Here is an 18982-nt window from a genome sequence, read left to right on the forward strand (position 1 = left end):
GTATTTGACTCAATGCCACTGGGGCATGTCCTCAGGAGCAGTGGGTGCCACAGTGCTGTGCCTGGGGACCCAGCTCATGTTGGGTTGGTAGGTGAAACTAGAGTGCTTAGAGGAAACCCACTCAGACATGAGGAGAACATGCACAGAAAGACACAAAGATATATATTTGAATAAAACATTGTTCACATTGTACATATAAGTGCAGGAAAAGGCAGAAAACCCAAATGGATATAATGATGTTTTTTGTTGCATTTTCATGCAGTTGACCTGTCTCTGAACTCCAAAGTGCCTTTGCTTCTCTTCCACACTATTGTCTGTAAAAGTCGACTTGAGTCATGGTGGCATGTGCTATAACTGACACATAGAGAGAGCAGAGTGGTGTACTTAGATGGCCCACAGATGCCCTTGATTACTTCAGCAATGTTCCTCTGAACATTGCATTTTGGCTCAGATCAAGCCTCCTGACAGGCAGAATGGAGAAAAGATGTAGTGCTCAGATACGTTAGTCTCTATGGACATAAGCTACAGTGATAGTACTACGTATAGGTCGTACTATGTTAGTTAAAAAGCCCACATTAAGCTAAACTGACTGCTTAATTGTTCATAAAAATGGAGGCCCGAACAAAGGACTGTTTCACAAAGACCATGTTTCAATCAATTATTACCATGGAGACTTTTCCCACAGCTGTCACTTTATTTGTTAGTTCTTCAAAACTCTATTTCAAGGTGCGGTGCACCGCTGAGATGTGCTTCCATATTTTGACTGTTGTGTTTGTCTCCACATGAATGTACTTTCCCCACGTTCAAGCATACAAAAAAATGAAGCCACAGGTTATTGCTGGAAAAAGAACAAATTGTTTTGCCACTAAGAGCTGAATACTGATCATGTGGTTAAAGAACAGTTTTAAAAAGTATTGCCCTGGATTTAGTTGTATTGACGTGACATAAAAATACCACTTTTTATTTTGTTCCAGTTAAAAAATGCTGCTGTGTCAAAACATTCTGGTGTTTGGCTTTTCACAATTCATGTCATTAGGCTATGGTTTTAATACAATATAGATGACACAGAATGATCTAATACAATCTGATGGAGATCCAGTCGTTTCAAATCAAATGTTCAACATGAGTCTTTTTCTTCAGCAAGTCTACAGTCCATCATCTGTCAGTAAAAGCATGTTGTTTTGAGTTTAGAGAATACATTTCATAGATTTTTTGTCATGTGGCACAAATGAAAAGGCTGAAATGGTAGTATTCTGACAACACCGATACAAACTCGATTTTGATTATAAGGAATAGACTCGATAATAATACAAAAAAGACTCAACATTAAATCCTAGTACTTTCTTTTATATTCCCATGTGGCCTTGTATCTGTGTAGGTTTCATAGTGGTCCATGGGTTTATTACTAATGCATTGTAAATTTCAGACTATACAGCACACCTGAATATAAGCTGCACCAGCTAGATTTGAAAAGAAAATCAACATGTACATATATAAGCCACACTTGAATATAAGTTGCAGGTTTTCAAGTTATAATATGAGATATTTACACAGAAAGACGGTACACAGAAGTTGTTGTTTTTTGTTTTTTTTTTTTGCTTTAATTTAAGACATTTAAAAAAAAAAATTAAACTGTGCCTGAAAATTGGCAGTACGGCACCAACACGCCATGAACACGGGATGAACGTACCTCCATGTTTAGAAAATAAAACAGCACCAACATGGGCCAGCTGCTTTTATTTCCTCTGAAAGCTTTTGTCATCTTTTTACATTGATTAAGTTCTTCCCGCTGCCGCCTCCAACGTCGCACCATTGATTCATTGATACCAAACTTACGTACAGTGGTTCTATTTCCTTCTTTGGTGCCAAATCGATTGCCTTTAACTTAAAAGCTGCACTATTTGTATTTCTTCAAGTGTTTTCCATGATGAGTGTGTGTGCATGATGTGCAAAATGACAGTTCAAAATAAAATAAAAAATAGTGCATTCTTCAGCGCATAATTTTTCCTCACGTCTATCTCAGTTTTGCGTTTACTGCTAGAGAGTGCCCCCTGGTGGCCGTTAGCCAGTAAAATCTATAAATAAGCCATATTATTATTGTCCGAAATGTACAGTATATGGTATTGCTCTGATGCAGCTAAAGATATTATTCTAAAGCTGTTCAGGAAAGGGTCACTTCTGTCCTTTTGAAATAGTTTTTTTAGTATTACTACTTGCTCAAATGAGTATCTAGTTTCGATACTAGTTTTAGATTAGTGTCTGATTTTCAGCAACCCAAGACTGTATTGTTTATTTTTCGGGAAATAATGTTGAAAGTAATTTATTATTAAAATTGTAGCCAAACTTTTTAGAAAATCCCGGTTGTAATTACATTTGACATCAGTTCATGAATAAAACAAAAGCCTCATGGGAATGTCCTTGAACTTAATCACATTTTTCAAGAGGAAGTTCTACAAAAAACATCATGTAAATATCCATAACATGAGCGCCTGTGTGAATTCTGAATTGTAAAATGAATTTACTGTTCCTGCTGCACTCAAAACAAATTGCAACCTTTAGCTTCTCCAGATCTAAAGATATGCTGACAACGCTGTACTGCAATATATAAATCAACACAATATTTAATTACACGATATTCATATTAACAAACCAACTTACAAATTGTTGCGTAATTTAGTCAGATACGCTTTTGTTTATAAATATGACTCCGTCGGCGCCATTAGCACAGCGCCGTCCTGACGTTATCATTGTGTTTAATATTCACCGGCTTAGGAAATACTCACAAGAAAGCATCATTTACATGCCCGACAATAATTTACCTCACAGTGCTTGTTTTCCCTTTACTTTAATGGCCTTTCTCTTCTTAACGACTCCCTGAAGATCTCTCCTATGAAAACATTTGCATATACACAGACACACACGCAACACACACACACACTCCTACGCACCCTGGATTTTTACTCCGTCACAGCCTGCATCGCTCTGTTACATTAAAAAGCCAATTTCTTTTTAATAGCAACAACAGCTGGAGCCGGCAGGGCCTTTGTCTGCTGATGGGGCATTGCGCTGCTCAGCCGTCCTGCAGCTTAGGCCTGGCTGACTGCGTGAATCATTAGAACCAAAGGAGTAACGCGGTAAGATTTAAACTCCGCCCCCAAAACCAGATTTCAGATACACCTGCTAACTTGGGTAGTACATGGAGATGTAAAGAAGAGAGTGAGCGGGGAAGAGGGGCGGGGTCTGGGGGTATAAGAACAGTGTGATTGGTCCAACACTTCAAACCCCGCCCCTGCAGCCAGATATCTGTAGTCAGAAACACCTGGCTGTAATCAGGGCAGTCTTGTGTGATGTCACAAACTACTTGAAATTGCAGAGCACAGTGGAGGCAGCACAGACTTGGATTCTGGTGTTTGGGTGCTGCAAATTTACCTAATTTGCACTAAAACTGGCAAAAATTAGAACTTTATATAATGCTATTAAAAGCCATACACACTATATACACAGATTTACACAGGATTTAGTGTTTAGTTCCACTTTAAGGGAAATACTAGTTGCGATCCTACTGAAGTATTGCAATTTTGTACTCCTCTATACTGAGAGTACATTTTAAACTTCTCCGGGAGCATTCACATTTGAGAGAAGACTGAAACATTAACTGATATGCCTGTTGTGATTAATCTGAATAATTCAGACTAGTCGACTATTCAAACGACCATCATATCCATATTTTGATCATCGTAATCGTTAACTGGACTATACGGACTACAAAACACAAGCAAAATACCTTTACAACAACAATGAGAAAAAGCGTATTCATTTTTCTTATTTTGATTTAATAACATTTGCAAATTTCCTCAACAATGCACTTTATTTGCAAATTTTCCAGAATACTTTTGTTTAAGAGATTGATTAGTCAGCTAATAAAAAAAAAATATTCAGTGACTTGTCGACTACTGAAATAATCGTTAGTTGTAGTTCTACTGATATAACTAATACAAGAATCCAGTGAATTTCAGAACACCGGGATCAATTAAATTTTTATTGGGGTATTGTTCTTGCAGAGCACATACTATTTTCTATATAAATGCAGCCCTTTCTATTTTATAATTGCATTGTGTTATGTTTACTTACTCTTCAGGAAATGGCTCAGGCGTGTCAAGGGGCGAACAAAATTTCTGGTTTTGGCACAACTCCTGAATTTGTTTTCTTATACTTATTTTAACTTGAATTTATTGGCTCTTCTTTGCAGAGCACCTGGTTGAGTCCCAGGAGATGGCTGAATCTGCAGGAGTATCAGAGCAAGAAGCTGATGCAAGACAGCGGCGTGACCGTCCAGCGCTTCTATGTGGCAGACACAGCTTCTGAGGCTCTGGAGGCAGCAAAGAGACTGAGTAAGTACAGGGCTGTTTGCTCTATGGCAGACTTACAGGTCAGTTGTGTTATTTACTAGGACTCTTGTCTGTGTGAAGTCTGCTCATCTGGTTTAGGAGACTTATTTTCTGTCTGACGTGACGTAGCATGTGGCGCAAATGATACATTTTTACAGATTTAACTTCGTCTAAACCATGGGTAAATATGTATGTGCAAGACCAACAGATGCATCAGGGATTCAACTGGTTATCAACCTTTTACTTATTTGACTTACAAACAAACTTTCTCAATCAAAAATGTACTGTCCTAATATGCATATACTATATACAAATATCAGAAACGCTTTTGGACTCAAAACTGTTTCTGCGCATGGAGAGGCCGCCTCTGCAGATACCGCTGGAGCAGAGGCACACGTGAACAACACTTTTGAAGCGATCGTCGAGGAAAAGGGATATAAGCCTGAACAAGTTTTTAATATGGATGAACTTTGAGAGTGTTTAAACAAGACAGAAATGTGAGAAAATGTTAATTCCTGTCTGAGAAAAGTGTATAAAATGTGTGGAGAGGGGTTGTACAGCCTTAAAACATATAGAATAATTGTAAAAAAAAAATAAAGCTTCAGGGATTTCGCCTATTGAGGATTATTTTTAAAACGTAACTCCCACGATAAACGAGGGACCACTGTAAATCATTCAAAACATTGACTTTTAGCCACCATACCTTTTAATAATGTTTGGAAAATGTATCCTAGGTCTGTATCACTTCCAAATGTTTTTTTTTTTTTATTTAAGTTATGATAGTGGAATTCAAGATTTGCAATAAAAAGTACTACTTTTGGTCATTTGGGCCAGTTCAGTATGTAGCCTGAGGGCCAACAAAAATTGGGCTTCTCCACTTAATTCTGCGGTAGATTGTGAGAAGCTTTCCAATGTGTTGCTCTGCAGTTGCCCATTACTCCTGTACAGTATTGATTTGGCTGAAAGGTTTTCTGTTGAAAGGCTTTCTTCATTTAACCTTCTTTAAAAAAGTTTTGGCTAGGCCTGTAACAACAACAAAATACAATATATTGCCAGAGAGAAATATTGTGGTAAATGATAATATTGAAACTATTTTATAACACTGATAAAAGAACCCTAAAATAGGAAATCCAAGTAAATCCTTTTCTAAGTGGATATTATAAGATTTTTTTGACCAACTACAGCTCAAATGTTTTCATATCGGCTTAATACTACAACAAATATACAAAAAATGACAAACGCACACATAAATATTCATCCTGACAATCTATTATTCATTCTATCAGCTAACAGTTTCATTCATATTACAATAATTTCCCAAATGCTTAGTAATACAAATTTAAATTATACAGTTTGTGACCTGACTCCCTTCTTATGCGTGTGGTTATCTGGCATTCACTTTGCAATAGATTTTACATTTGATACAAAAAGAAGACTTCTTTTCAAAAAACGAAGTGGCAGTAATACAAGCAAAATAGTGCAGCTCTGGTTTCCATTCAGAGTTTCATTAGATATTTAAGTCTGCTGATTAACATAGAAGTGCTGTAGGGGCTGCCTGGAGCTAGACTTTCTCTGCACTTTCTGTGTTTCGATGTGATGGCAGTGTCATCGCTCTGGTTTCCATTGTCTGTCATGGATCTTCTGTGATCTTCATGAAATAAAACGTGAAGGTTTACTAGTTTGCCATTTAATGAAACACAACACGAAATAAAATAACGGTGAATGAGACAAACTCCAAACTGATATCCGGCCAATGAAAGGATAGAGAACTTGTGATCTCATGGTTTGCCAGTATTTTAGAGTTCAATGATGGGCTTATAACTACTTCAGCTGGTAATTGTGTCTATTCTTGGGCAAGTATGTGGTAAATTGTATGCAAAATCAAATTAGATGCAAAGATTACTATTATAATTACTACAATATCTACTGTAATACATTTTTTTTAAATTAATCGTCACTACTACTACTGCCCTAATATGACAAGCAATCAGTGTGGGGGATAGTATTTTTAATTGTAAATGCCTTTTTATGTAAAAGAAAAACATAATAAATGAGTGTAACTTGATTATGTGGCAATCTACAATTGGTCAAATAAGCAAATAACTGCTCAAAGTGTGCAAAAAAATCAAGATATTATTTTGTTGGCCATATTTGCCAGCCCTAATGGAGCGTGTGCAGTATAGTTCTACTTCATCATTCATGATATTCAACATAAATGATTTCCTCTTTATATTACTGTGACTAGTATTGAAAATTCACTTGATTCTGTATGCAGTAATTAGCTGTAATTACTGTATAATTGCAGAGCAGTACTGTAGTATGACACCTTAATGGTATTATTTCTGCTTCACGGCGCTGGAGTTCAGTTGCAGCCCGGGCGAACCACTGTGGCTAATCCGGCCTGAAGTTTATCATGTTAAATCGTGTCTTTATGTTGTTTTTCTTATGCATGGGAGCCTGTGTTTTTACCGGCTTAACAGTGCTGCCCGTTCCGTTTTTCATCTGTTCAGTCAAGCGTGACAATCCGTTTCACAGCCGCTCATTTTCAGTTTCTCACACGTTGGATGTTTGCATGTTTTCTTGTTCAAAAAATGTAGTTTTTCAGCAGGGGCCCAACATTTAATCAACTAATTGTGACGAGCCAGATATAAAAAATAATAAAGTCGTATTTTACAGTGTTATTGCAAGCATTATCTGGAGTAAACAGGCTCAAACATAAAAGACAGTGGCATTATTAATTTCAAATGTAAATTAAAAAAAAACAAACTATTTACTACACTCTATTTGTAAATATTCTGTATTTAGAAGTCGTCATGTTTGAATCTTTATTTGGTTGATAATGTATTCAAACCATGTTTTTATTTGATAGAGAAGTTCATTGATGTGTAATGGCCCTATTAAACAAATGCAAATATGCCAGATTATAGCTATGGCTAATTTAAAGGCAAATAGTTAGTTGCAGCCCTATTTTTGGGCTAAATGTGATGCAATGCATATTGGTATTCACTGTTGTGTTTATATACCGCTGCCTTTCCTGTTCTATCTTCCTCCCACGCACCAAACCATTCTTTACTTTATATTTTATTCAGTGTCCTCGCAGCTGCAGTCCAGGCTTTCTGATAGAGCGTCCAGGTTGGTTGTCAGCCAGCGAGGTGCCACTCTGGCTGCTGCCTCTGGGCTCTGTGCCTGAGGCTCAGCTTTCCATGGACCAGGTTACAATGAAGACAGTATATTTCCTGTGTGGATATTACAGTTCAAGGCAATGCAAGGGACATTAACATACATAACATGTGCAGATTTAGCTGTAGGTATTTCTTTAATTGTTGTCTTGTTTGTATCTCTGCTACTCTAAATCTGAGGCTGTGTTATATACAAGAAGTCTGTATTGAAATAGTTTTAGAAAAGTACAAGTCAAACATTTTGGATATCCTTCCACAAGCCCCTCGCACAACTGATGTAACTGAGCCAAGTTTGTTGGCCACTTTGCTCACGTATGCCTTTTCAGGTCTGCCCATACATTTTCTGTAAGATTGAGGAGCTTTGTGATGGCCTTCCCAAAACATTGACTTTGTTATCCTCAAGCCACTTTGTAACCAGTTTGGCAGTATGCTTTGAGTCATTGTCCATTTGAAAGACCCATTTGCGCCAAAGCTTTAACTTCCTGGCTGATGTCTGGAGATGTTGCTCCAGTATTTCCACATAATGTTCTTTCCTCATCATGCCAGCTATTTTTGAAGTGCACCAGTCCCTCCTGCAGCAAAACAACCCCACAACATGATACTGCCACCCCCATATTTCACAGTTGGGATGGTGTTCTCAGGCTTGCAAGCTTCCCCCTTTTTCCGCCAAACATAATGACACTTATTATGGCCAAACAGTTCAATTTTAGTTTCTTCAGACCACAGGGCATGTTTCCAGATATTAAGGTCTTTATCTCTGTGTGCATTTGTCAACTGTATTCTGTCTTTTTTATGTTTCTTTTGAAGTAACAGCTTTCACACAGAAGCAAATTGTTTCAGCTGTATATTTAATGTATATTATTATATATTGTATATTATTGTATAATGTTAGAGTTGCTGTTTAATCTATAAAAATACAAGGTACAGCTATCATGTTGTGCCATAGTTCACGTTGTTTTGTGGGAGGGAAAAAGGTCTACAGCATCCATCATGGTCTCTTAATTGAAAATGCTTTAAACAGTTTAAGCTATACACGCGTCTTTCTCTCGTCTTGGGATCTACACAAAGAATATACTGGTTATTCTTTTTTTTTTGCTCATGTTTTCTTAAATATAATTACAATTGTTTCTGCATTTGACTGTCCCACATTTACATTTAGCAGTATTTGAAAGGCTGGTCCCCCTCTACTGTCCGTGGCCGGGGCAAATGGATTGCCGCTTGGTGCCGATATCCCGCCGGGAGCTTTCAGTTGCTTTGCTTCCCAATAGAATAAGGCAGTGGAGCGTGGGATTATAGGCGCAGATGAGTGACATGCGTCGGACACATGCACATCAGCCCCATTCTCCTCTCCGCTGCACTCACTTAACCATGAAGTACTTTAAGTTGACATCTGAGTGTTTCAACTTAAGTGAGCACGGATTGATTTGGACTATTACAGCCTGAGGACAAATCCCCCCAAATCAAGATATATAAATAATAAAAAATGTGATGCGGACCATTGATTTCTGTTAAAATGACAACTGTTTTACTTCAGCAGATGGGCGACTCACATCCTGCTAATGGATTGTGGGAAAGTAGACTTTGATTTCTATGGCCCCATACTGTGTGAAAGGCATGAGGAATTATCTGTCCAAACTTTGAAATGCTCTCCCCACTAGGGTGCTGGGAAAATGGCTGTATTAGAACGTATATTTTACTCAATGAAAGTTTTTCTTTTTTCACTTTGGGTATAAAAAAATCTTTTTTACTAGCTTTACAACCAACACATCCCATTTTAAGATTTTGCACACCAGCTGCCTCCCGTCCAAATACATTAACAGGTCAATCTATATGTCCCATAGAGTACCAAGCTATGCCCACTTTGCACCGGCCCGAGAGATAAGTGAAAGTGTAAATAAAGCCAATGCAGCGTCCGTATTGTATAGTGTTGTTCAGATAACTAGTACACTTGTTTGCAAAGACAAATGCAAATAGTTTACCCAGGAGAAGATCTGAAGTTCTGATAATCTGTCCTGTTGTTATTATAAAAGGTACTAACAAAACTGTGATTTTTAAGTCGGATTAACATAGAGATTTGCATATATAAATAAATACTTTCGGATCAGGATCACGATCACTCAAAACCAGTTCTTGAATGAAGTTAAATCGTCCCCATATTCAACAATTGTTAGTATGCAATAAAGAGTTTTGCAGGAAGAATGTGCTTTGGGCTATAGCAGCTTAACCTCGCTAGCTCCAGTTTGATTTGTGTAGCACTCACTGAAAGCAGTCAGGAAAAGAAGGAGGGACATCTTGACCGATATTTGGCTTTGATTGGTTGAAACGTCACAACAGCGGAGCAAGACGAAATGTCAAACTTTTGGTAAATCTGGAGAAAAGAAAAACACATTTTCTCATTGACAAATTCACAAAGCACTTAAAAAAAGAAGTCAGCTAAAATAGTCTAAAGTACGGCCATCAGCGCCGCCATGTTTGTTTTGGTTTGTTTGGATGCGTCACTTTTAGCTTCTGCTCAAATCACACACCAATACCAGCAACACCACCCGTACCAACACCACCACCAACAGCAACAACAGCACCACCACCACCATCACCACTACTACCACCATTAACACCACCATCTCTACCAACACCACCACCAGCGCCACCAACATCAACACCAATGCCACCAACATCAACAGAGCCACCAAAACCACCACCATCAACACCACCATCACCACCAGCACCACCTCCACCAATACCACCAACACAAACACCACAAGACCAGCATCGCCATCACCAACACCAGCAACAGCACCACCACCATCATCAACACCAGCAACACCACCAACAACATCATCAACACCACCAACACCAGGGCCACCACCACCACCAGCCCCACCAGCCCCACCATCAACCCCACCATCAACACCACCATCAACCCCACCATCAACACCACCGCCACCCAGACCACCGTCACCAACCCCACCACCACCACTATCAGCAACACTACCAACCTTTTCAAATCCAGACCTTGCCACGATCATAAATACAGATTTGATGTTTTCCTTTGTAAACGACAAGGAGTCTCCTGCACGAGCACACCGGTTTGTTCACACAGCACAATAACTGCTTGGCCACAACAGAAGAGAATATCATTACTTCACCACATTTTTGTCGCAGACTGGCAGACAGATGCATCTGTTGCACAAATCTTGCTGGATTTTCTGACTGAATTCTAAATCAAAAACGTATTGTTACCTCCTTCTCCGGAAAGGAAGAGACCTTCATGTCTGCCAGGCCTCCTCCAATCACTCATTGACAAAGCAGCAATGGAACAAAATCTTTCTTTGGCTGGATGTTGAGCCTGTGTGATAAATGGAAGACACATAATTTAACTACATCTACAACATCTGATTTACCTATATATATGTGTGTGTGTGCGGAAGTTTAACTGGAATGATGGAAATGCATTGACCTTGACCAGAGTTACTTGGCTGTCATCAGTTTTACAACACTTCCCAGGAGTTGAGCAGAAGATCTGTATCACTACGCTTTTTTTTTTACATTTGATGACTCTCTAACCGGTACTTATATTTAGGAACAAAGCTATAGGCGTACTGTAAAGATGCTGTACCTGATTTTTACTGTCTTAAAAGTGTGAAAAACAGAACTTGCTCCAACAGTTGTGCAAACCTCCTCCTCACTTTCCTAACAGTACATTCCTAGGTTTATAATGGTTTACCATGAGTTTATAAGCACTTTTTAGAGCAGATTTTTACCATCACTGTAATGCTAATGGCACATTTCCTGATTCTCAGAGTTTTAAATGCTTTATAATTAGATGTAGACAGCACATAGCGCAATACTGCACCATAATAAGTATTTATAGCCACTTTACGGTCTTAAACACATTTTGAACCACAGAACATCCTCCTATCATCAGTACTTATGGTTAGCGTTAGTGTTGTTCCGATCCGATACTGGACATTACTGTACTCACCGATACTAATCCAAAACCACATAGTGTGAAGAAATAAACTAAGGCTAATCAATTCTACATCAAGATTTTGAGGGCTAAAATATTGGAGTCAAATGTATAGTGGTCCTGATGATGAGATTTAAGCTGTTTTTCTTTTCTACTTCATTACCTTTGAACACAAAGAGTGGATAAAAACAACAGATCGTTCAATACATGATAGGTGGAACAATATTTTTTGGGTCATGTATAATTTTTCTTTGCACTACTGGGAAATTTTTGGTTATTTTTTGACTATACGATAAAATTTAAGCCATAAAAGTTTGAATTAATACCTTCTGTGACTCGTTACAGATGCAAACTAAGTACTAAAATTTTGCTTCTGTTTATTTATTGCAGCTCGTGTTTAGTTTTAGTTTTTGTGGATTAAATCTGCTCTTTGATTATTGTATCAGTGGCATAAATTAGCTTCCATGTTATCGTTTATCGTCTATATTTACTTCAACTATATATCGAACTTCTAAATGTGTTATCGTGACAGCTCTAGCGGCAGTGCTCGCATCTACGAGTCCTCACTCTGGAAATACAGATTGGTATCGGATCGGTGATTTGGTCTGAGTACTCGTGGATACTGATACCTGAAAAAACAGCGGCGTTGGAGCTTTTGCTGACACCAGTATCAGTTTTGAAACAACCCTAGTTTACATCAAACCGAATTGATTTTGTCTATGCATTATTAAATAAGAGAGTCTTGTTTTTCAGATAACTGCTTTTACAACACACTTCATGGAGTAAAGGGACGTGTTCGTTAACTTAGAAGAGAGAAAAAGCTACATACAGGCCCTGTAAGTTAAAGCTGTACATTTTAGATATGCCATAAAACTTCCACTTCCTGAACCACTGTTATTTAAGCTTGTCTTGAAATATGCAGGCTTATTGTAAACATTCTGCTCACACCAACAGCTCGAATCCTGGGTGTAAACATTTTAGTTTGCTAATTACTATGAGGTACAAGCAGTTCCTTCCTGCTGCTGTTCCATTTGTGTCCAATTTCTATCACGCTGTACCCATCTGCTTAGTTTAGTCGTCTTCCAGTTTGAAAAGTTACCATCAATTTCTTTCTTACACTTTATTGTCCTGCCTGCTGGAATGACAATTAACTACAGCTTAATACCATTTTAATTTATTTTACTGCCATGAATATTCGCTCTTAAATCAAGCTCATATGCACGGCTGCCAAATCTCATGTGTCCTTATTAGTGGAGGAGTTGACTTGCTATGCTGGCTCCCTGAATAACACTGTGCTACCTTGACATTCACCAGCTCTTTAATGCAGAGGATGAGTGTACATTTGTGACATATGCATAACAATGTACTTTGCATATTTATATTTTAGTATCAGATGAGCAGACACTGTATTTCAACAATACCCTTTCGCATACACTTCCACTGTCTATGTCTACTTCAGGCAGTGTTTCAGTAGTATTCAAACAGACTGGAGGCATTTTTAAACCAGTAGAGAGTAGACCTTTTCAACCAAACAAATAAATAAACATTTTTATCTGCTTAAGTTATTCTTCTCTTGGCCAATATGTCTTTTTTGTTGACTGTACTTCTGGCTCTATGAAAACAACTTTTTGTTCAAAATTATGAGGCTGTAAAAAGAGCGATATCATTCATCACAAGTATGTAAAAAGACTAACCAAAAAATGGAAGAGCATCAGAATATGTGAGTGTAAATAGCTAAACTGTTAAAGGGAAACTACTGAAACATCACACAGTTGTCAGTAAAAATGAACACTTTAATGCACTTATTATGCAGTTTTAATATTTAATTGATTAAGTTACTCAATATGCCACTGGCTAAATCTTAACTTGCTCACTTGAAATAGCAAAAAGTAAAGTAAATGTAGCAACTGTCCTTTGTTGATGTGCCAGAAGACGAAGAGGAGAAAAAAAAGAAAATAATTGTGAATAATTGAATAGTTTTGTTTGTGTATTGAATAAATTACCTTGTGGCTGGTATTATTGTCACAGAAGTTACCTCAAGGCCAAGTACATTGTTCTATTTTAAACATAATAGTTGTTATCTTCACATTAGCTTTCCTGCAGTGCAGACCTTTATGCTTTTAGCTTGAGCTCTGCTCTGTTAATCGAGATCACTTTTTGTAAGCTAGAAACAAGCACCTCTTGACATATCATACAATTTCTGGTAATTAGTTTTCCAAGGTCCCATAATCTCATAGTGCAATTGTCTGTCAAGGTTGGAAGCGCAATTAAACACATAAGTTGGCCAAAATTCTCATTCTCATGTAAATTCAAGTTTGTGCAGTCATGCATTTTACAATCGGTCACTTTTAATGCATATACCAACTCATAATAATGGTTCAGATCCCATTGTGGTACACCTCATCTTAACTAATTTGCTGTGTCAAAATGACTGAGATTGTCAAGACGGCAGTTAGTGGCAGAATTTGAAAAGCCAAAGTTTGGTGTGTGCCTCGTCATTTGACCAGTTGTACAAACAGACTGGGTCTTGCAAAAGAATGAAGAGCTGTAAGGGGGTCTCTGACAAATGCTTTGCCTTTGAGGTGAGTCCAAACCTCATAAGTGATTATATATTTTGAAAAGGATAGAGCAGACATCCACTGCCCAGAGACTTAAAATATGATGATCAATAATATGTGCAGAAAAGAGTGACAGATCTGATAGAAGCATTAACTCAGACTCTTAAGCTGGCTTTGTGATACAGGAAGTCCAGGGTTTGGTTTGATTTACCACTTAAGTGCTTATCTGGCTTTATTGTATGCCACTCTGTCCTCGAACACAACTAAAACTAGCTCTCGGCACAATTGCAAGATATATCGTTTCACATCGGAATAATGTATTATTAGGTTTCTTTTAAAAGTCAGTCTCTCACGCTGATGTTTGATTTCCAGGGACTGCCTCCTTATGGTTGGAGGCTACACAAATATTTCCATCTGTCAAACAGCGTTACGGCTTAGATCATGGGACATCTCTCCTGGCTGGGTCTCTGCTCCCCATGCTCTCACGCTGTCCCCGCTAGAGCTGCCATGTGCTCTTCAACACTTCAACAGCCTTTTAAGCCCACTTTCATCTCCTACCCTCAGACAATGAGGCAGGGTCTCTGGTGAAAGGCGCTGACAGTAGCAGTTAGCGAGGAGAGGAGCTAGCTTAACCATAGGTCCCTATACTCCGGGCTTTGTCTGAAGTATAGAGAGAGGTAGGATGCTCCTCTTTAAGCTTTGTTTATCTGTGCAATGCACAGCAGCTGCTGTCAGGGTCATCTACTGTTTTTTATTAGTCACTACAGAAAACCACAAACATCAAAGCTCCACTCAATTTGAGATCGCACACATATTTGATCATGATTCTGTTTTTATCACCACAACCCTAATCATAAGTGCTATACAAGTGTTTACAACTATTATTAATAATATTAATAATTGTATAGCGCTTATGACACTCAAAGACGTGTCACACAATTCAAGACAAATGAAAGAAGCAGGTATAAAAAAAGAGATGCACTTGATCTCATCCCTGTGGCAATGTGCTATTTTTGTCATATTGTGATACTTCTTAAAGACAATTTTCCTACTGACTTTTCCTATTGGACAGACTCTGTAGGCTCTGAATGAGTGATAGTTGTATTTAAGCACTCAGTTAGGGACGGGACAGTAAACATGGGACAAAGGAGTAGTTGTAGTTGTTTTCACTGATAACAAATTCAGTACTATAACAGTTGTTTAATCATGGAACTTATAATTATTCATATCCATAAAGTGTTTAAACTGTCAACACGGTAATTAATAAAGCTGTCAGCAGCTTTAATAATTACCATCATATTATCATTAATCACAATTATTTTAGCCATGATAATGGTTTCATTATCATCTCGTGCCCACTCACAGTGAAGCAGATTACTTCATTTACAAAAATAGTAGAACATTACAAAGTGTACATGAATTGTGATAAAATCAATACTTTGAACTGGCTCCAAGAATATTATGATATTTAGTTTCTGCCATATCACTCTCCCCAATGTTCAAGGTTAGGAAAAGACCAAGGCCTGGTCTTTTTCTAAACTGACTCATGCCTCATGTGTGTATGTGAGTTTTACACATCTGGGGTGGCTCTCACTGAAAGTGATAAAATAACACAGACCGTCATGATGATTATTTTAACCTGATTTGGTCGAAGCGTCACAGTTAAACAAGACAAAAAATCTCAGTCTCAAAACAAGATCAAAAAACTAGATCGAGATGAGTGAAAAGCACAGACTAACTAGCTGTTAGTTGACAGACGTGATTCAGCCTAAAATAGATGGAATCACGTCTGTCAGTGCTGCCATGTTTGTTTTGGTTGGCTTGAGCGCTTCACCTTTCGCTTCCACACAAACCTCAATGCTGCTCTGTGATTGGTCGCCAACCACCTGTTGAGACTTATCGCACGACCGAGGGTATGCCAAGATGGATTGTCATAAGTGTGTGAACTCACAAATATCGCTAAAATCCATCTTGCTGTGCAAGGTTAGTCTTTTCCTCCATCTGTTAATTGTGTCATTTGGCTTGTGGCCATATTTTTCTTTTTAACTGTTGTAGAAAAAAATCTTATCTTTTACCTGCTCTGCCTTTACACAGAGCAGCACTTTCTTCTAGTGATAACACATTGTGGATGGCATATGGGACTGGACAACTTCTGTCTCTGCAGAATTCTTGTAGTCTTAGTTACTGTCTTACATTACACTGTCTAATTTTATGCACTAAGTAATTCCATAGAAACACATTTTAGTCACCCACTGTTGGTATTTAAAATGAAATAAAATATTATTGCAGTACCACCAAATTGGTTATTTACTTTGATATTAAGTTAAAATAATATATTCTGCTTGTTCCTGAGTGCCTCTTTGCTGTCAGTCAATTAATTATGTTTACACCCCATTGTAAAAAAAGAGGCACTATTTTCCATACAAAACTCTGGTTATAATAAAAGCGTTTAAACAGCAGTTAATTACTGTCCTGTCAAATGTCTATATTTTGAATGCGCTTATCATTTTCCCTATGGGCTTTCTGCTGAGAGGCCAACTATTTCTTCCTCCCAACCTCTTTGTTAGACTGGTCGTTCACAGTGAAAGAGACAGATGTTATGTCTCATCAGTCTGCCAAGATAACACTGAGCAAATAGTTGTGAGAATGGAAGGATCTGTCAGATTCATTAATACGGGCACAGTGGCTCACTGACTGACACAAAGAGGGCTGCTTTAAGCGATAGGCTGCTAAATGTTTAGTAAAAGCTTCAATATGGAATTGCAATGAATTAGTGGGTGTAGTTGATTGTCTCTTGGAAGTCCTGCAAACTCTGTGAGCTAACCCTGACTAGGACGTTTAATTATACACAGGTTTTTGCAAAATAATCCCATCTATAATAATCTAATGAGTGACATAATTAGAAAGTATCCCGTAACTGTTACCTTACATCCAGACTGTAAACAAAGGCCCTAGTTTGTCTAATTTACACAATATTGACATGATTTGACCTTTAAAAACTCGTGACAACAGGTGTATTTACTTAAATGAATCTGCAAACTGCCAGAACTTCCCCACTTATCGATGAAATTCGGTGCTGCATCTTTTGAAAGGTCAACCATCCTCAAAATGATTTAAGCTGAAACCCATGAATAGGCTGATGGAGTCCCTAACACTGAAGTTAACAAAGTACAAGTAGTGTACGTAAGTAGACTTCTTAGGTATCCGTACTTTATTTAAGTACATTTTTACAGAGGGATAAGTCTTACTTTTACTTCACTACATTTTTAGAGCAGGTATTTGTGCTTTCTACTCCATTACATTTGAACTTATATGATTTGAGCGGTTATTTTTAGCATGTTCGTGGTAACATCCCGATTAATGTTTTCGAACAAAAATAAATTTACGAGAAAAATTAAGAAACTGATGTGTATTACGACCAAAATGCCTTTTTTTTAATCTATTCTTTTATAAATATCACTAAATTTAACACTTTGCTTGTGAAATACTTTTACTTTTTACTTTTTTACACTTTTTCTTAACTAGATTTTTTTTTTCATGTGATACTTTTCCTTTCAGTTGAGTAACTTTTTGCCTCTGTACTTTTACTTCAGCAACAAAATTCGGTACTTCATCCACCACTTGTCCCTAACGACTGTGATTTTCAACTTTTCTCAACGAACTGTAACTTGACTTGTGTAAAACAGCGATTTATATGTCCTCACGAGTATTATCCTCCCAAACTAAATCAAAATATTAAACACAAACCTGCCCAAAGCACTTTAAGTCACGGGAATAGAATATAATATTAAGATGATGTGTGAAGGGTTAGACATTTTTAGAGGCTCAAAAGCGCTGGCTTGTAACACCCCGCCGCCCCCATGTCAGTTAGCCTTTGACTCATTTGCTAAAAGAAAAACCATGCATCTGAAAATTGTCTCAGCATGGAAAGCCTATTTACAGCTGTTAAGTCGGCCCATCTCTCAAAGAGCTGATTTCTGTAAGCTGCTTAGTGTTTCCACCTCCTCATTACGCACCCTCACCTATTCATGTAGTGGCTGCAACATGGCATTACCCGCCGGGCCGCTGGATGGTATTAGGGCGGTATCATACTAATGTGCTAGGAGTTTACAGCCAGCCTATTATTTTGTTATCAGCGCTCTTTGCATAAGTCTGGGTCGTTCCGTCAGAGATGGTGTCTGGAAGTATTGGACAAATCTGCAAGCGATATTTGTGTAGTGAGACATGGACCTTTAGGTGAACTTTATTATGCATCATCAGAAATGGGGCCTTATAGCCTTCTGTCTATGCAATTAATGAAAACGTATTTTATTGAGGTGCAGGTCGGCGGATGCTACTGCTCACTAAAATTAAAGTGAAAGCAGGTGTCATTCAAAGTGCTTGTGTTTACATATTCAGTTTTATTACTCAATAAACCCGGATAAGTCATGCTTTAGTTTAGTCTAGCCTTACAGCTGCTGGTTAAATGACTGATATATCTGTTGGCTCTTATATCGGGCCGATATTTGCACTATTGAAGTAAAAAATCCAGCACTGGCCGATATTTAGTTGGGGCCAACCAGCTGGCTAAACAATATGCATAAAGCTTTTTTTGAGCACAAAGAGTACACTGCACAAAATGTGTCTTTCTTTCTTTCTTTATCTTTATTTATACAGGAGAACCCAATGAGAACACTGGGGCTCTCTTTTTCATTGGCACCTTGTTTAAAATACCATACAAACTGAAAAATAAAGTATAAGTTCATACAAAACATTAAAAAGCAATACAGGTGTGAGTAAAAGTTTGTTACCAGATTATTTAATTGCAACTGTGTCACCAACATCTAGTTTTCCTTTTTCTTGAAACATATTCTGTTTTTGTGAACCAAACCAGCTAAAATCCCTCTTTCC

The 18982-nt window shown here is 37.9% G+C and overlaps 1 protein-coding gene across 1 annotated transcript in view; it reads left to right on the forward strand.

Annotated features, from left to right (window-relative positions):
• Positions 1-18982, forward strand: part of suclg2 (succinate-CoA ligase GDP-forming subunit beta) — a 98880-nt gene that overhangs the window by 11523 nt on the left and 68375 nt on the right. Inside the window, exon 2 of the mRNA XM_033966522.2 lies at positions 4250-4391. Coding sequence (XP_033822413.1) covers positions 4250-4391 — 142 coding nt within the window. The remainder of the gene's footprint in view (positions 1-4249; positions 4392-18982) is intronic.

The sequence above is a fragment of the Periophthalmus magnuspinnatus genome, chromosome 5 (assembly GCF_009829125.3).
Source record: "Periophthalmus magnuspinnatus isolate fPerMag1 chromosome 5, fPerMag1.2.pri, whole genome shotgun sequence".
NCBI lineage: Eukaryota > Metazoa > Chordata > Actinopteri > Gobiiformes > Gobiidae > Periophthalmus > Periophthalmus magnuspinnatus.